The sequence below is a fragment of the Heterodontus francisci genome, chromosome 27 (assembly GCF_036365525.1).
Source record: "Heterodontus francisci isolate sHetFra1 chromosome 27, sHetFra1.hap1, whole genome shotgun sequence".
NCBI classification, from domain to species: domain Eukaryota; kingdom Metazoa; phylum Chordata; class Chondrichthyes; order Heterodontiformes; family Heterodontidae; genus Heterodontus; species Heterodontus francisci.
The window spans coordinates 12,702,889-12,722,928 of record NC_090397.1 but is presented as its reverse complement, the minus strand read 5'-3'; the positions used below and the strand labels follow the sequence as shown (position 1 = coordinate 12,722,928).

General features: G+C 45.8%; 1 protein-coding gene across 2 annotated transcripts in view; it reads right to left on the bottom strand.

Annotated features, from left to right (window-relative positions):
• itpr2 (inositol 1,4,5-trisphosphate receptor, type 2) overlaps positions 1–20,040 on the bottom strand; it is a 308,108-nt gene that overhangs the window by 77,831 nt on the left and 210,237 nt on the right. For both annotated transcript variants that reach the window (XM_068058832.1, XM_068058834.1), the window contains exons 42-44: positions 17,912–18,112; positions 5,724–5,834; positions 2,342–2,437 (exon numbers count right to left, since the gene is read on the bottom strand). In XM_068058832.1, the coding sequence (XP_067914933.1) occupies positions 2,342–2,437; positions 5,724–5,834; positions 17,912–18,112 (408 nt within the window). The remainder of the gene's footprint in view (positions 1–2,341; positions 2,438–5,723; positions 5,835–17,911; positions 18,113–20,040) is intronic.

Here is a 20,040-nt window from a genome sequence, read left to right as displayed (position 1 = left end):
CCCTCTGCCCTATCAGACATCTTCCCTTTTGTTCTATTCCCCACTACCCACCTCCCCCCCCCGACCCCTTTCACTTGCTTAATACCCAATTCTTTTCTAACCGTTCCCAGTTCTGATGAAAGGTCACGGACCTGAAACGTTAACTTTGTTTCTTTCTCCACAGATGCTGCCTGACCTGCTGAGTATTTCTAGTACTTTCTGTGTATATTCCTGCTCTCAGCCATTTGGGAGTTCATTTTTTTTGTTTTGTGAATGCATTTGCCTCTCATTTCTAATGTTTGACCACTTTTGCATCAGTACAAATTTATCATTCTCCTGAAGTAGAAGGATGTGAATTTGCTAAATTTCTGTGCTAAAAATCCAGCGTCTGAAGAACAGTTTACTTACAGTTTAATCAAGTCCAACTTTTTTTTTTATTCATTCATGGGATGTGGGCGTCACAGGCCAGGCCAGCATTTATTGCCCATCCCTAATTGCCCTTGAACTGAGTGGCTTGTTCGGCTATTTTGAGGGCATGTAAGAGTCAACCGCACATTGCTGTGGATCTGGAGTCACATGTAGGCCAGACCAGGTAAGGACAGCAGATTTCCTTCCCTGAAGGACATTAGCGAACCAGATGGGTTTTTACAACAATTGACAATGGTTTCATGGCCATCATTATTTATCCAGATTTATTAATTGAATTCAAATTCCACCTTCTGCTGTGGTGGGATTTGAACCCATGTCCCCACAGCAATACCTGGGTCTCTGGGTGACTAGTCCAGTGACAATACCAGTACGCCACCGCCACCCCTAATGAGAATTAGTGAGAATAGGAGGCAAAGCTTTTACAAGTGCAGATACAAGGTACTGTTTCCAGTTTACCCAACTTTCAAATCCATTAAAAGATAGTTACACCACATATATTGGGCCTGAAGTGACTTCCATGATGCACCAACACAACTGAACAGTATAATTGGCACCAATTCAATACTTTTTTTAGTCATTGAAAGAACACTTAGAGGTGATCATCCTCCAATGGGACCACCGCAATGTGAAACTTTGAAACTCAAGTTCACTGTGTGACGCTCACAAAGTGCAGCAATTGAAACTACAAGAACTCAACCTAAAGTTATAAAAATGGACCTTACTTTTTTAAAAAGTGGACAATGTGCTTTTAAAAATAGCTGCTGAAGGTCGAAAAGACCTGGCCTTTTGTATATTCAACTGTCTGGCAAAGACAAAAGAATATATTCAAAGCTGAGAGGTGTCAATTACACCTATCCTGAACCCATCAGGAGACATTTTTGAATTGAATGGGTTCTTTTGAAACAAAGAAGGTGTAAAGTAGCCACATCCTGGGCCATTGTCGGTCACCACAGGGAGGATGATCTGTGTCTCCCAACAGAAGAGAGATGTGCGGGACTTTTAACTTAAAAAGGTAGCTCATTGGAGAGAGTGAGAGAGAGAGAGGGATAGCCAGGAAAAAAAAAATCACCAAAGCTTGTCCAGCTGAGAACTGGGAGAAATCCAACAAGCCAGAAAGGAAGGCGCCTTGCTGCGAATTCTACCTTTCAACATGTGCAACAGTGAACTGAAAGTGACCCCCTGTCTTCAAACTGAACTTTCAACCAACAGAGAAATCTACAAACACCTCAGGCCTGCAACTAAAGAGAACTTGACCTCTGACAGAATTCAACAGGTTTACCGCGAACCCCAAAACACTTCAAGCCACTTACCCCTTTTTCTCTCTAGCTGTCTCGTGTGTAGGCACGCGCGCATCAGTGAATGTGTGGCTGGATGCAGTTGTGACAATTTCGGATAAGGCATATTCCACAATAAATAATTAATCTCCGTTTTAAACCTACAAGAAAACCTGTCGCTGTCTGTTTATTTGACAAATAATACACAAAGTGGTTAAAACCTAAGGTGCGAGTTGACCAGTGGGAACCACCCACACCCGTCACCATGTGACCGTAACAACTGTTAAAGATGTGTAACTCAAGCTGATCAAAGCTGGACAATTAGTTTTGTGATGTCTTTTAAAGCTCATTTGTTGGAAAAGGATTTGGGACAGTTTTGAAATATGTGCTTTTTATTAACCACTTGACAAAATGTGAGATTTGAACTCATTCAAAACCCATTCACTTAGATAAAGTTAAAATCAGGCACTATCTATAAACTTTAAATTGTTATGATCACAAATCTACCTGATCTGTTCTGTGATGATTGAAAACACAGCAACAGTTACATAGACATTGTCATTAGAGGGAAAAAGATTCTTCCAGAAGCTGTGGTTATATGGAGGTACACCAGTGAGCGATGCCATAGAATGATCCAGAATAATGTTACAGGTTCTTACCAGTTCTTTAGGCCGCATATTGTACAGAATTCTTTCTGCGTTTTCACTGTCGTGTCTGCTTTCCATGATGGAAAGTAAAAGCTTAGAAGCATTGTTCTGTTATATTACAAAAAACACAGACATTTTATTGAAACAAAACCAGGTAATGCAAGATGCCCTGTTTTATTAACAGCAACTCCAAACTAAATTCTTTTTGGAACTAGTGACCTGCCACGAGATTTCTACTGGTGAGTCTAAAGATTATCACACCCAGTAATTCACAGTGTATAATTGCACAAATTGGCTGCCACATCTCCAACATGACAACAGTGAATACACTTCTAAACTACTTTATTGGCTATTAGGTAAATAGAGGTTAATGTTTGTTTTCAGATGAGAATTAGCAGATAGAATTTCGGCTCCTGGTCAGAAGAACCCAGGATGAAATCCTGCTTTGCTTTCTCTTTTCCCCAAAGATTGTTTTGCAAATGAGATGCAGTGTGCCATTTTGGAGTGCGATGGGCGTGTGCTAAATACACAGCCGTCTGTTGGACCACTTGTGGCACCGCTCGTCACTTTGCTCATAATGAAACAAATTGTACTTCTGTAACTGTTCCTCTACTTCAGTTTCTAATTCACTCCGTATCCTTCTCTCTGTCTTTTGGTTTGTCAGTCTTTCTTTTTCTCTCTCTGTAAGCCACTCACACACTTTTGGTGACTCTATCTCATTGGTTTTCTCTCTCTTTTGTCTGTCTCACAAATTAAGTTGCTTTATTTTTTTTTTAAGTTCCTACATCACATAAGTAACTGCCCCTTAAAATGTACTTCCTTGGCCGTGCGGCACTTTGGGATGCTGAGGTCATAAAAAGCACTATATAAATGCAAGTTGTTCTTTTCTATTTTGCAGTGCATGAACATATAGAGCAGTGGTCAGGCCAGTACAATTCGTTGTTGCATAATACAAAATAACAAGCACATCAGCGGGTGGTGTTGCTGCCTTAAACAAAACCTTCTTGCAGCCTTTAGAGACCTCAACTGCCTCACAAGCTGTGTCTTTGTGAAAGAGATCGAAGGCTTTCCAACGCAATCGGTGTGATTTTTAAAAAACAATTCGATCATGGGATGTGGGCATCGCTAGCTCGGACAGCACTTATTGCTCATCCCTGATTCCCCTTGAGAAGGTGGTGGTGAGCTGCCTTCTTGAGCCGCTGCAGTCCATGTGGAGTAGGTACACCCACAGTACTGTTAGGAAGGGAGTTCCAGGATTTTGACCCAGCAACAGTGAAGGAACAGCGATATAGTTCCAGGTCTGGATGGTGTGTGGCTTGGAGGGGAACTTGCATGGTGTTCCCATGCATTTGCTGCTGTTCTCCTTCTAGATGGTAGTGGTTGCGGGTTTGGAAGGTGCTGTCTAAGGAGCCTTGGTGAGTTGCTGCAGTGCATCTTGGAGATGGTACACACTGTGCATCGGTGGTAAAGGGAGTGAATTTTTGTGGATGGGTTGCCAATCAAGCGAGCCACTTTGTCCTGGATGGTGTCAAGCTTCTTGAGTGTTGTTGGAGCTGCACTTATCCAGGCAAGTGGACAGTATTCCATCACACTCCTGACTTGTGCCTTGTAGATGGTGAACAGGCTTTAGGAAGTCAGGTGGTGAGTTACTCGCCGCAGGATTCCCAGCCTCTGACCTGCTCTTGTAGCCATGGTATTTATGTGGCTGGCCCAGTTCAGTTTCTGGCCAATGGTAACCACCAGGAGTTGATAGTGGGGGATTCAGCAATTGTAATACCATTGAATGTCAAGGGGAGGTGGTTAGATTCTCTCTTGTTGGAGACAGTCATTGCCTGGCACTTGTGTGGCACAAATGTGTCTTGCCACTTATCAGTAATACTGTCCAGATCTTGCTGCATCTGGACATGGGCTGCTTCAGTATCTGAGGAGTCGCGAATGGTGCTGAACATTGCACAATCAGCAAACATCCCCACTTCTAACCTTATGATTGAAGGAAGGTCATTGATGAAGCAGCTGATGATGGTTGGGCCTAGCACACTACCCTGAAGAACTCCTGCAGTGATGTCCTGGAGCTGAGACCTCCAACAACCACAACCATATTCCTTTGCGCTAGGTATGACTCCAGCCAGCAGAGGGCTTTCCCCCTGATTCCCATTGACCTCAGTTTTGCTAGGGCTCCTTGATGCCATACTCGGTCAAATGTTGCCTTGATGTCAAGGGCAGTCACTCTCACCTCACCTTTTGAGTTCAGCTCTTTTGTCCATGTTTGAACCAAGGCTGTAATAAGGTCAGGAGCTGAATGGCCCCGGTGGTACCCAAACTGAATGTCACTGAGCAGATTATGCTGAGCAACTGCTGCTTGAAAGCACTATCGACGTACGTTCAATCATTTTACTGATGATTGAGAGTAGACTGATGGGGCGGTAATTGGCTGGGTTGGACTTGTCCTGCTTTTTGTGTGCAGGATCTACCTGGGCAATTTTCCACATTGCAGGGTAGATGCCAGTGTTGTAGCTGTACTGGAACAACCTGGCTAGGGGCGCGGCTAGTTCTGGAGCACAGGTCTTCAGTACTATTGCCGTTTATCGATTACCAAGACAGGCAAATAAATTGCATATTGTTTGTAGTCTTTGGAGAAAATAATTATCACTGGCATACTGACTAGCTTTAGGTGCCTTTCTTGTTCTAAATACATTTGCTTTTAACAACTCAAAATGTAAAGGCATTTCCTTTCCTCTAAAGATTTCTGTGAGAAAATGGAAAATAATTTAAAAGAAGAGTTTGCATTTCTATTGCTCATTTCATGACCTCAGGAATTTCCAGGGTGTTTTTCAGTCAATGAAGTAATTTTAAAGTGTAGTCATTTGTGTAATGTAGGAAATGTTGCAGCTAATTTGCATACAGCAAGCCCCCAAAAACCCAGGTGATAATGGTAACATAATGTTTCAGTGACATTGGTTGAAGGATAAATGCTGGCCAGACATGGGGAGAATTCCCCTGTTGTTCTTTGAAATAGTGCCATGGGATCTTTTACACCCATTTAAACATTATTTGAACATCAGAAATAATGGAGTCTTTAGGAGTGTTTACTTCAAATTTTCAGGCATTAAACTATGGGAAAGAGGAGAGTTTTTTTGAGATGTGTTTTCACCTACTGTTAGTATTTTAACTTAGCGTTGGTTTATTTTCTTATGCAGGTATCTTCTGATAACAACAACCAGAATAAATATGCAGGAGGTAAACAAACACCAAGATATTATATGTTTTTACCTAAAAGCAAGATTTCGTGCAATCAAATTGTTCGCGTGGAGTCAATTTTCACCCTCACTGGGCTGACAGAAGCAAAATAGCATTTTTTAAAAAACCTATTAAGCAAAGGGCTCAAAAGTCTTACCTTTAGTTGTAAGATTAGATCGATTCGGTACTTCCCAAGGGGATTAATGTCGTTGAGGATCAGTGCAATAATAATATCAATTCCATTGCACTCATGGGTGGTGATGCAAGTCTGTGTAAGACAGAATTAAACATAGGTAACCTTCATTTTGCAGGATGTTTAACTTCTGACCCAGAACCAACACAGGCACAGAAACTGCTGTTACTTGTATCTCCTGTGTCACAGTGATTGCCAGTCCCAATGCCTCACTTCCCTGTGAAATCATCTCACTCTGATCTACCATTTTCATAAATGGAAAGTATAAATAAACATGGCAAAATTAGCAAGTGAATGGAACCTCGGTTGGTTTCTAAATGGGGTCCGAGTGGGGAAGAGGGTGTGACCTCCCCCACGATGATGCAGTCCAGTAGCTGTCAGGAATATGGATAAGCTGCCTAAGGAGAAGAGAGAACCTTATCTTAAGGAATGACTATTCTAACGCTTGTCCTTCCGCCCTCCATAAACTCAGCTGCTTGTACCTCAACTTTCACAAAGTCCCATTCACCCACCACCCCTTTGTTCACTGACCCACACGAGTCGCGGTCCAGCAACTCCAATTTAAACATTTTTGTGTAATAAAATCAAATTACTGCGGATGCTGCAAATCTGAAATAAAAACAGAAAGTGCTGGAAATACTCAGCAGGTCTGACAGCATCTGTGCAGAGAGAAACAGAGTTAATGTTTTGAGTCAGAACTGGTTGTAAAGAGTCTTTTCCGATTTGAAACAATGGCTGGAATTTTACGGGCCCCCCCCCCCCCACACAAGCAGACTGTTGGCAGGGGAGGGGAGGGGAAGGTGGACTGGGGTCGGGCTGTAAAATTGAGTGGGAAGCGGGGGGGTGACATTCCCAATGCCTTCCAGCCCCCGCTGCAATTTAACGCGAGGCAGCGGCGGTGAGAAACAGCCCGCTCGCCCCAGGCTAATCAAGGCCCTGAAATGGCCAATTAACTCCCACTTAAGGGCCTCCTCCCACTGCTGCTGGTACTTTACCAGCAGCCAGCTCAGGCCCCCAGAACGGCGTCAGGTAAACCCCCCCAACTGACCCACCTTGCCTGGCCAGGACCTGGCCGATTGTCCCCGGTGAGGCCCCAAAAACGTACCTTGGTTCCAGGGCCGTCCCTCTTGCTTCTGGTGGCTAGGTGCAGTCCCAGAAGTGGCCACCGCTCCTGCTGGCGCTGCTGGGACTGAGAGCCGCCGGCCTGCTGATTGGACGGCAGCTCCATTAGGCGGGACTTCCTGCCTCAGAGAGGTGCAAGTCATGCCCAAGACTAATTAAGGGCCTGGGCAGCGTAAAATCCCAGCGTGGCTCCCCAGGCCCGCAGAGGAGGGCTCACCCCCGCCTTTTTCCGGTGGACGTAAAATTCTGGCCAATAACTCAGTTTCTCTCTTCACAGATGCTGCCAGACCTGCTGATATTTCCAGCACTTTGTTTTGATTAAAAATTCTTGTCCTTGTTTTCAAATTCCTCCATGGCCTAGCTACTTCCCATTTCTTTAACCACCTCTAGCCAGAAACCCTCCAAGATATCTGCCCTCCTCCAATTACGACCTCTTGTCCATCCCTGATTATAAACACTCCATCATTCATTGGGGACCCTGACTTCAGCTGTCAGGGCCCTATGGTCTGGATATCCTTGCTTAAACCCCTCCACTTATCTCTCTTCCTTTACGATGCTCCTTAAAACCTACCTCTTTGACCAAGCCTTTGGTCACTTATATTGATATCTCCTGATGTAGGTCAGTGTCAAATTCTGCTTGATATCTCTCCTGTGAAGCACCTTGGAACTTTTTACTATGTCAAAGCTGCTAAAGAAATGCTTTGTTGTGGGACTAAGAAGAGCAGGACTCCACGAATAATATTATGGCATCTTCTGGCCTCAATTTCCAACTCCCCCCCTCCTCACACCCGCCACTTGTTCCTTCCCAGAACCCTGCCCCACCAATTACTCTCTTTCCCCCTTTTGCTGCCAGCCAGCAGAATCCAGGCATCCGAATTTCTGCTCCCACCCACCCTCCTACCAGCAGCTAGCCATCAGTCGTCCCCACCAGCCTCCCATTCACCCATGGTATGTCCCCTCCAGCCAATCTTCACCTTCCTCACGAGGGCTCACCCGCCCCCCCCCCCCACGGCACGCATATGGGTCCTGATGGAGCTCGAGGACCAATTCCGCGTGGTCCTCTCACTCATCAGATGCAGACTGTGTTTGCTGCTGGGTTGGCACCCGAACTCGAGCAAGAACCAATTTCTAGGCCAAAGTTTTACTTAATTGCCTTAAAACAGTGCTGTAGAAAAGATGGATTATTCCAGGCTTAAAAGTTAACATTTTATTCAAAACTGCAGGGGCTCATGGAACAACCTCAGCCATCAACACAACTTTGGGCCTTTTTGTTTAATCCAGTAGAAATATCTTATTAGCCGTATTTTAAATGGAACTTCTTGTTTTAAGCAGACCTTGTGACTGAGTCAGAAATTGAGCGACTGTCGCCCAAAACTATTCTCACTCCTTCACTCTCTGCGGTTTATAAAGATATAAATTATAACTTTGGTCATAATTATTTATTTGATCCCAGTGATTACAATTTTAAAAAATGATTCAGTTCTGCAGAGAGGCCTTGTATTATATAAATTAAGAATGGTCAAACACCGTTTTGGAAACAGTCTGTGCTACATAAGTATCTTCAAATTTAACTTTAACTTTTGGCATTCCGTATCAGACACTCCAGCTTTAATAAGAAACTGCCGGGACAGCCCTGGGCTCTCAATGTGCTCACACTCAGCCTTGTTCACCTCAGCAAAGTTGACTCAGCAACTCTACTCACAACAGAGTCTGCTGAGGGGAATCATGTGTAAACCAATTGCAAGCACTGCAGAAAAATAACAACTCGCCTTTATATAGCGCCGTCAACAAAACAATACATCCCAATACGCTGCACAGGGCTGCCAATACGCTGCACAGGGCTGTAATCAGACAAAAATTGATACTGAGCCAATGAATATTAGGACAGGTGGACATAAACTTGAAGGGATGCCTTAAAGTAGAGAGATTTCAGGAGGGAATTTCAGCGCTTAGCGTCTAGACGGTGGAAGGCATGACTATCAATAGTGGACTGAAGGAAGTGGAAGATCCGAATGAGGCCAGAATTGAGGGGAGCGCAGATATCTCTGAGGGTTGTGGGGCTGGAGGAGATTACAGAGATAGGGAGGGGCGAGGCCATGCAGGGATTTGAAAACAAGGATGAGAATTTTTTAATTGCGGTTTTGACAAGGCAGGGAACCAATAAGGCAGCAACAGTAACTTTGCTCTTGGGCTGTCAGGCACCAGCTCTGCCCTGTTCCAATTGTCTCCCCTCCTCTCCTAAAGGTTCCGCCTCCTACTAGGGTATAGTTCCACAAGACAGCCCCTTCCCATTACCAAATTCTCATTCTTCCTGTGCTGAAACTCTATTTGATGTTGGAGGGTGTTATAGCAGAGCCTGACCTTTCGAAGTAGAGGGAAAAAAATTGGCAAAAAAACCCAACAAACTTGTTTGTATCCTCCCTCAGAACTTCTGGAAATATGGACTATCTGCTTTCTCTCCTGCCCTGGGATACCAGGGCAACTTTTCCCATGGCTCCCTTTGGAACATTTCTGGGTGAAACAAAAAGTTTTTTTTAAACAAGTATCTTGTCAAGATCTAACGTGAAAGTGATGCCAGAAGTTTGTCCTTGGGGATTTTCCCACTCGGTTGGCTTAACTTTGGTGGAAGGTTGGCAAATCCCTGTTGGCCTGAACTGGCAGCAATGTTATGGTGACAGAGTGGAAGGGCTCCTGAGGAAACTCCCGATGCAGATGCCCCACTTTCAGCTGGGTTTACCAAATTCCGATCCAAGTTGTACACGGGATAGTTACCCTATGGAAGGGACAGACTGTACAAACATACACGTGCATCAGCAAATAGGATCAGAGGAGGGGAAAATGGTAAAAAGACAGAATTAAAGGCTCTTTATCTGAATGCACACAGCATTTGTAACAAGATAGGTGAACTGGTGGCAGAAATTGAAATAAATGGGTATGATATGATAGCCATTATAGAGACTTGGTTGCAAGGTGACCAAGGCTGAGAACTGAATATTCAAGAGTATTTGACACTTCGAAAGGATAGGAAGAAAGGAAAAGGAGGTGGGTAGCTCTGTTAATAAAATAACTAGATCAGTGCAGTAATGAGAAATGATCTTTGCTTGGAAGATCAAAAATAGAATTAGTTTGGGTTGCAATAAGAAATAGCAAGGGAAAGAAGTCACTAGTGGGAGTAGTTTATAAGGCCCCTAACAGTAGCTATACTATAGGACAGAGTATAATCAAGAAATAATGGGGGTTGTGGAAACAACCAGGGAATAGGCTATTTTAGAATAGGCAATATGTAATGAGACAGGATTAATTAACAATCTCCTGGTAAGATCCTCGTGGGTGTCTCCATTAGGGTCCTGGTGTTCCAGGTCCCAAACTTTACTACTTGTGTCTTTTGTGTGTTTTTACCACAGAAGGTGATCCCTCTGGATGTGGCTATCCAGTCGGGAGAGGTCAGGCAGACTATGTTCAGCCCCCTTCCCCAATAAGGGGTGAGCAGAGTGGATTCTAAAGAGGACTGCTCAGTCAGTTACAGCTGACGAAAGACATCCCCACCTCATCTAAGTGTTAGATGGTCATCTTGTTAACTGCTGCCTCTGTGCCAGCTCATGACTAGAAGCTTCCAGACAACATTATCCTACTCCCGTCAGCATTTGCTGGTCGCCGATGGGCCTGGAGGATGAGCTCGGAAAGGAAGACACCTGTGCGTGACATCTTTTAGAGTGGAGAAAAGATGGCATTAAATTGAAAGAAAAGGGCTGGAATTTTATGGTGGATGGATGGGAGCTGGACTCCAATGTGAAAGCCGGTGGTGAACCCGCTTCCACCTAGCCCGGGGATCCGCCTTGCATTTTACAGGTCCCCGGGCTTTAATTGTCCCGAGGCGGGAGTTCCACCCACTTGAGGGAGGAGGTCCCGCCTCAGTGAGCTGCCAGCCAATCAGCGGGCTGGCAGCTCTTAGTCCCAGCACCGCCACCGGGAGCGGTGGCCACTGCTGGGACTGCAGCCCAGCCGACGCCATGGATCTAGGAGAGAAGGTAAGTAGGGGCATGCCTCATCAGTGGGGTCCTTCCCTGGTGAGGCTGGAGTGGTTGTTTAGGGGGAGGGGGGTGTCTTGGGTACCGGGGGTGGGTTGGGAGGTGGGGGCGGCCCTCAATCAGGCACCCTGTGCCCGACTGCCATACCACCCCCCCAACCCTGCAGGGCGCGGAAAGGCCAGCAGCTATCACTGGGCAGCCTTTCACGTCCCCAGCACACCCACTTGCCATGGGTAAAATACCTGTGGAGGCGGGTGATGGCCCTTAAGTGGCCGTTAAGTGGCCACTTAAGGGTCTTGATTGGCCTCGGGCGGGCGGGCCGTTTCCCACCACCCCTCCCCGCCTGACCGCTGTAAACATGTCCGGAGACAGAAGTGGGGTGGGTAGGCCTCCCAGAGCCTGCCGCTCAATTTTGCGCCGCCCCCACACCACCATCTGATCCGCTGGGGCGGCGTAAAATTCTGGCCAAGGTGTACAATTCTGCCAAGATTAGTTGTAGGCCAGAGGTTTAGGAAAATTTTAGAAACCAGAAAACGATGACTCTATAAAAAAAGAAAGAAATCAGAATACGAGAGTAAACTAGCAAGAAATATAAATACAGACACTAAGAGTTTCTACAAGTATATAAAAAGGAAGAAAGTAACTATAGTAAATATTGGTCCCTTAGGGGATGAGACTGGGAAATTAATATTGGGAAACAAGGCAATAGCAGAGGCTTTGAACAAATATTTTGTATCTGGCTTCACAGTAGAAGCTTCCCAATAATAGTAGAAAATCAGGGGGCAAAAGGGAGGGAGGAACTTAAAACAATCACTATCACAGGAGAAAAAGTACTAGGAAAACTAATGGGACCAAAGGCTGACAAGTCCCCTGGACCTGATGGCCTCCATCCTCGGGTCTCAAAAGAAGTGGCTACGGAGATAGTGGATGCATTGGTTTTCTTCCAAAATTCCCTGGATTCTGGAAAGGTCCCAACGGATTGGAAAACCGCATATGTAATACATATGAGGGAGACAGAAAGCAGGAAACTATAGGCCAACTGGGATAACATCTGTCTTTGGTAAAATGTTGGAATTCATCATTAAGGGAGAAATGGCAGGACATTTAGAAAATCATAATGCAATCAAGCAGAGTCAATATTGTTTTATGAAAGGAAAATTATGTTTGATAAAGTAATTAGAGTTCTTTGAGGATGCAATGAGCAGGGTGGATAAAGGAGAATCAGTAAATGAATGCCTTTTGAAAATGCAAATACACTACGATAAGGTGCCACATAAAAAGTTATTACACAAGATAAGAGCTCATGGTGTTGAGGATAATATATTAGCATGGACAGAGGATTGGTTAACTAACAGGAAACAGAGAGTCGGGATAAATGGGTGATTTTTAGAATGGCAAACTGTAACTAGTGGAGTGCCACGGGGATCAGTGCTGGGGCCTCAACTGTTTACAGTCTATATTAATGACTTGGATGAAGGGACAGAGGGCTGGATTCAATGGGCCACCCAGAGATGGGCTAAGAGGCGGAGGGCCCATAGAATTGTAATGGCGGGGGGGGGGCGGGGGCGTCACTTTTCCGTTTCAACGCCAATTAAGTCAGGACTGGGAAAGGCCAAAGATGGCCTTCCTGCCCAGAGGCCAATCAAGGCACTTAAGTGCACTATTATTCGCTAAATAAGGGCCTCTACCCATCGCCGCTGGTGAGGTCGCCCACTGAAACACATGGGGTGGGGGGTCCTCCTCTGTAGCTCACGGAGTGCCCCCGGCGGCAAAGGACACTCCTCTGTTAACACCCACCATGCCCTCATCACCAACCCTCCCCACCCCATCATGAGGCCTGCCGGACTGGCCCTGGCGACCCCACCTTAGCTACCTTCTCTCCGGGTCTCCAGCGCTGGTCCTGCTCCCAGGCCTCCTGTAGTACCGGCTGTGGCCACTGCTCCTGGTGGAGCTGCCGATACTACTGGGTTGCCAGCCCTCTGATTGGCTGGCTGTTCTTGGAGGTGGGCTCCAAGTGTCTGAGTGCTGAAGTATCATGCCGGGAGAGGGGTGATGAGGGGCTCCGAAAGGCTGGGGGAAGTTGGGGGTGGGGGGGGGGGGGGGGGGGGGAAGGGTTCTCTTTGCCTTTTTGGACCAGTGCTGGGAGCCCTGCTGGCTCAACTAAATACAGCTGAGTGAGTTTTGCAGCCAGATTTACTGCTGATACAAAAATAGGTGGGAAAGCAAGTTGTGAGGAAGGCAGAGAGTCTGCAAAGGGATATCGATACATTAAATGAGTGAGCAAAAATTTGGCAGATGGAGTATGTGGGAAAATGTGAGGTTATCCACTTTGAATTAGAATTAGAATTAGAATATTACAGCGCAGTACAGGCCCTTCGGCCCTCGATGTTGCGCCGATCATCTGACCTACACTATTCCATTTACATCCATATGTCTATCCAATGACCACTTAAATGCCCTTAAAGTTGGCGAGTCTACTACTGTTGCAGGCAGGGCGTTCCACGCCCCTACTACTCTCTGCGTAAAGAAACTAACTCTGACATCTGTCCTATATCTTTCACCCCTCAACTTAAAGCTATGTCCCCTCGTGTTTGCCATCCTCATCCGAGGAAAAAGACTCTCACTATCCACCCTATCTAACCCTCTGATTATCTTGTATGTCTCTATTAAGTCACCTCTCCTCCTCCTTCTCTCTAACGAAAACAACCTCAAGTCCCTCAGCCTTTCCTCGTAAGACCTTCCTTCCATACCAGGCAACATCCTAGTAAATCTCCTCTGCACCCTTTCCAAAGCTTCGACATCCTTCCTATAATGCGGTGACCAGAACTGCACGCAATACTCCAGGTGCGGCCTCACCAGAGTTTTGTACAGCTGCATCATGACCCCGTGGCTCTGAAACTCGATCCCCCTACTAATAAAGGCTAACACACCATATGCCTTCTTAACAGCCCTATTAACCTGGGTAGCAACTTTCAGGGATTTATGTACCTGGATACCAAGATCTCTCTGCTCATCTACACTACCAAGAATCTTCCCATTAGCCCAGTACTCTGCATTGCTGTTACTCCTTCCAAAGTGAATCACCTCACACTTCTCCGCATTAAACTCCATTTGCCATCTCTCAGCCCAGCTCTGCAGCCTATCTATGTCCCTCTGTACCCTACAACACCCTTCGACACTATCCACAACTCCACCGACCTTCGTGTCATCCGCAAATTTACTAACCCACCCTTCTACACCCTCATCCAGGTCGTTTATAAAAATGACAAACAGCAGTGGCCCCAAAACAGAACCTTGCGGTACACCACTAGTAACTAAACTCCAGGATGAACATTTGCCATCAACCGCCACCCTCTGTCTTCTTTCAGCTAGCCAATTTCTGATCCAAAGCTCTAAATCACCTTCAACCCCATACTTCCGTATTTTCTGCAATAGCCTACCGTGGGGAACCTTATCAAACGCCTTACTGAAATCCATATACACCACATCCACGGCTTTACCCTCATCCACCTGTTTGGTCACCTTCTCGAAAAACTCAATAAGGTTTGTGAGGCACGACCTACCTTTCACAAAACCGTGCTGACTATCGCAAATGAACTTATTCTTTTCAAGATGATTATAAATCCTGTCTCTTATAACCTTTTCCAACATTTTACCCACAACCGAAGTAAGGCTCACAGGTCTATAATTACCAGGGCTGTCTCTACTCCCCTTCTTGAACAAGGGGACAACATTTGCTATCCTCCAGTCCTCCGGCACTACTCCTGTCGACAATGACGACTTAAAGATCAACAACAACGGCTCTGCAATCTCCTCCCTGGCTTCCCAGAGAATCCTAGGATAAATCCCATCTGGCCCAGGGGACTTATCTATTTTCACTCTTTCCAAAATTGCTAACACCTCCTCCTTGTGAATCTCAATCCCATCTAGCCTAGTAGGCTGTATCTCAGTAATCTCCTCGGCAACATTTTCTTTCTCTACTGTAAATATTGACGAAAAATATTCATTTAACGCTTCCCCTATCTCCTCTGATTCCGCACACAACTTCCCACTACTATCCTTGATTGGCCCTGTTCTAACTCTTATCATTCGTTTATTCCTGATATACCTATAGAAAGCCTTAGGGTTTTCTTTGATCCTATCCGCCAATGACTTCTCGTGTCCTCTCCTTGCTCTTCTTAGCTCTCCCTTTAGATCCTTCCTGGCTAGCTTGTAACTCTCAAGCGCCCTAACTGAGCCTTCACGTCTCATCCTAACATAAGCCGCCCTCTTCCTCTTGACAAGCGCTTCAACTTCTTGAGTAAACCACGGCTCCCTCGCTCGACAACTTCCTCCCTGCCTGACAGGTACATACTTATCAAGGACACGCATTAGCTGCTCCTTGAATAAGCTCCACATTTCGTTTGTGCCCATCCCCTGCAGTTTCCTTCCCCATCCTACACATCCTAAATCTTGCCTAATCGCATCATAATTTCCTTTCCCCCAGCTATAATTCTTGCCCTGCGGTATATACCTGTCCCTGCCCATCGCTAAGGTAAACCTAACCGAATTGTGATCACTATCGCCAAAGTGCTCACCTACATCTAAATCGAACACCTGGCCGGGTTCATTACCCAGTACCAAATCCAATGTGGCATCGCCCCTGGTTGGCCTGTCCACATACTGTGTCAGAAAACCCTCCTGCACACACTGGACAAAAACAGACCCATCTAAAGTACTCGAACTATAGTATTTCCAGTCAATATTTGGAAAGTTAAAGTCCCCCATAACCACTACCCTGTTACTCTCTCTCCTGTCGAGAATCATCTTCGCTATCCTTTCCTCTACATCTCTGGAACTATTCGGAGGTCTATAGAAAACTCCCAACAGGGTGACCTCTCCTCTCCTGTTTCTAACCTCGGCCCATACTACCTCAGTAGACGAGTCCTCAAACGTCCTTTCTGCCGCTGTAATACTTTCCTTGATTAACAATGCTACACCCCCCCCTCTTTTACCCTCTTCTCTGTTCTTTCTGAAACATCTAAATCCCGGAACCTGCAACATCCATTCCTGCCCCTGCTCTACCCATGTCTCCGAAATGGCCACAACATCAGGATCCCAGGTACCAACCCATGCTGCAAGCTCACCCACCTTATTCCGGATGCTCCTGGCGTTGAAGTAGACACACTTTAAACCAAGTTCTTGCTTGCCAGTGCCCTCTTGCGTCCCTGTAACCTTATCCCCTACCTCACTACTCTCAACAGCCTGTACACTGGAACTACAATTTAGGTTCCCATTCCCCTGCTGATTTAGTTTAAACCCCCCCGAAGAGCACTAACAAATCTCCCCCCCAGGATATTGGTACCCCTCTGGTTCAGGTGAAGACCATCCTGTTTGTGGAGGTCCCACCTACCCCAGAAAGAGCCCCAATTATCCAGGAAACCAAAACCCTCCCTCCTACACCATCCCTGCAGCCACGTGTTCAACTCCTCTCTCTCCCTATTCCTCTCTTCGCTAGCACGTGGCACAGGCAACAACCCAGAGATAACAACTCTGGTTGTTCTCGCTCTAAGCTTCCACCCTAGCTCCCTGAATTTCTGCCTTAAATCCCCATCTCTCTTCCTACCTATGTCGTTGGTGCCTATGTGGACCACGACTTGGGGGTGCTCCCCCTCCCCCTTAAGGATCCCAAAAACACGATCGGAGACATCACGTACCCTGGCACCTGGGAGGCAACACACCAACCGTGAGTCTCTCTCGTTCCCACAGAACCTCCTATCTGTTCCCCTAACTATGGAGTCCCCAATGACTAATGCTCTGCTCCTCTTCCCTTTTCCCTTCTGAGCAACAGGGACAGACTCTGTGCCAGAGACCTGCACCCCATTGCTTACCCCTGGTAAGTCGTCCCCCCCAACAGTATCCAAAACGGTATACCTGTTGTTGAGGGAAATGGCCACAGGGGATCCCTGCACTGCCTGCTGGTAGGAAGACTACAAGAGCAAAGTATTATTTGAATGCAGAGAGACTACAGAATGCTGCAGTACGGAGGGATCTGGGTGTCCTCACACATGAATCACAAAAGGTTAGCATGCAGGTACAGCAAGTAATTAGGAAAGAAAATGGAATGATGGCCTTTATTGCAAGGGGATGGAATATAAAAGTAGGGAAGTTTAGCTACAATGGTACAGGGCATTGGTGAGACCAAACCTAGAGTACTGCTTACAGTTTTGCTCTCCTTATTTAAGGAAGAATATGCTTGCAGTGGAGGCAGTTCAGAGAAGGGTAACTAGGTTGATTCCTGGGATGAAAGGGTTGTTGTATGAGGAAAGGCTGAGCAGGTTGAGTTGAAGTTCAGAAGAATGAGAGGTGATCTTATTGCAACGTATAAGGTTCTGAGGGGGATTGACAGGGTAGATGCTGAGAGGATATTTCCCTTCGCAGGGGAATCTAGAACTGGGGACACAGTTTCAGAATTAGGGGGTCTCCTTTTAAGGTGGAAATGAGAAGGAATTTCTTGTCTCAGAGGATTTTTAGTCTTAGGAATTCTGCATGTCAGAGAACAGTGGAGGCAGGGTCGGTGAATATATTCAATGCTGAGTTAGACAGATTTTTGATCTACAAGGGTGTAAATGGTTATGGGAAGCAGGCAGGAGAGGGGAGTTGAGGCCACCAATGTTGTGATTGCCTTTAAGAGTGATGCCCCTTTAAGATGTTATTATGCTAATGAGCTGAGTACCAGCATGCAGTCATGTGACTACATGCTGGTCTCACTCTGCTACTGTAACACCCGAGAGTCAAGTTAAATAGGTAGCTCTGCACTATATATATATACCTGTTAGCGATCAAACCAGCCTTGACCTTATGGAATGACAGGGCAGGCTCGAGGGGCTAAACGGCCTACTCCTGCTCCTAGTTCTTATGTCCTATGGAAGAAACTGCCAAGTGGGATAACTGTGTGCAGCAATATGTTAAACTCAATTTGGATGTGCCCCAACTGATGGGCACCAAGTCCTAGTATTTTACCTGATTCTCATGACAAGGTCCCTGGCAATATTCAGTCAGTGTTTCCAAAGTTTGGTTGACGAGGGAGACGTTCTTTTCGTTAATGTAGAGACCCAGCAGACCGAGCCCCCCAGTGGTGCTGCCGCAGATACAGTCCATAAACTGCAGCGTTTCACACACCAAGTTGTAATTGGTTTTGTTGTTTTGGTGTCGAAGGAAATTCTGGAAGGAGAGCAAAACGTGGAAATGATCAATTGTTCCAAAGAAAAGGAGTGATCAGATACAACTCATATTCTTCAAAAAGGGACATCTCTACCAGTGAGGTACTTCTGAAAAAATCCAACTTTCTGTGTAAGGTAGTTCACAAGATGATGCGCTGGCTGAGATTAAATATTGAGACTGACACTTAACTGTTCACCGAAGTAGCCAAGCGAGTCATTCAGTTGTATCAAAGCCACTAACAGCTGTTCATACTCACCACCAGCTTCTCAGGGCACTTAGGGATGGGCCAGTGATGCCCAAAATTTGAGAATGAATAAGAAAAAGAAAAGTATTTCTGTTTAAGGATGGATAAGAAACTTGTATTTTGGAAAATAGCCTGCACTAAATAAGTGTTTTCACTGTGGGCGGCAGAGTGGCGCAGTGGTTAGCACTGCGGCCTCACAGCTCCAGCGACCTGGGTTCAATTCTGGGTACTGCCTGTGTGGAGTTTGCAAGTTCTCCCTGTGTCTGCGTGGGTTTCCTCCCACATGCCAAAGACTTGCTGCTTGATAGGTTAATTGGCCTTTATAAATTGCCCCTAGTATAGGTAGGTGGTAGGGAAATATAGGGACAGGTGGGGATGTGGTAGTAATGTGGAATTAGTGTAGGATTAGTATAAAATGGGTGGTTGATGGTCGGCACAGACTCGGTGGGCCGAAGGGCCTGTTTCAGTGCTGTATCTCTAAACTAAATGCAATTTATGTTTGACAATTCATAACAATAAACTGCTAGCTTAATAATTTATCTGAAGAGATCCATGGCACAAACTGCACATTAAATTAATAGCTGTGTAACTGCTAACTGACAGTAAATGCAGCTCAGGAGCTTTAAGCTGAAGTTCATCCCACTGTTAAGCTAATGAATCACCACCTGATGCACCCAGTGTCAGGCAGCTGCTGGGACAACCCTGGCTTCCCAACATATGCATGTCCTTCACACCTACCCGTGAAGAGCCTTGCTCTCCTCAGCAAAGCCAACTCAGCAACTCTACTCACAACAGAGCTGGCAGCCAGTAGGCCAAGGAGAACCATCATCCACATCCCAGGAGTGAAAAAATAAATAAAATTCTCTGAGTTATAAATTCAAAAGATAAAAACAGCACAATAATTGGCAAGGAGAGTTTCATGAAGTGACAGCTAATTTCATGAGCGTGCAATTGTGTATGTATTTCATTTTAGTGACTGTATCTAACCTCATACTCATTCAATTCATCATTAGATCGGCATTCTCACTCAGACAAGTCCTCAAGAATGGTCAGTGTGGGAAATGGAAGACTTTGCATTGGCAAGAATGGGACAGAAGAGCCAAAAGAATGGGAATCGTCACTCTTTCTGTAGGCCTTGACAAAGATAAGTGCTGGGGACAATTTGGAGGAAGGCAATGTCGCTAATGAGTCAGCTTGCTCTGCCAAGGGACATTGAGGCTACTTACATGTGGTAGGTAGGGAAGGGTTGGCCAATGGGGGCAGGTGTGAGGAACAGCCAGGTCTGGGCAGGGAGGCTGCGGTAAGCATCAATGCCCATCTTCCTGCCATTTTCCCTGCTATCCCAGTGGATTTGGGTTGGATAGTGGAGGAAACTCCAAGGTCTTTTGTTATATTTACCTGCGCCAGGAGAATCCAAGCTTCTTGTCTCCGTAGGTTATGCATGTTAATTGTATATTAAGTGAGCATTTAATTATATTCAGGTGGTGTGATTCACTTGTGCTCCTATTAATTTTTTTTATTCGTTCATGGGATGTAGGCTAGGCCAGCATTTGTTGCCCCTCCCTAATTGCCTGTGGGAAGGTGGTGGCAAGCCACCTTCTTGAACTACTGCAGTCCATCTGGTGTAGGCACAACCAGAGTGCTGTTAGGGAGGGGTTCCAGGATTTTGACCCAGTGACAGTGA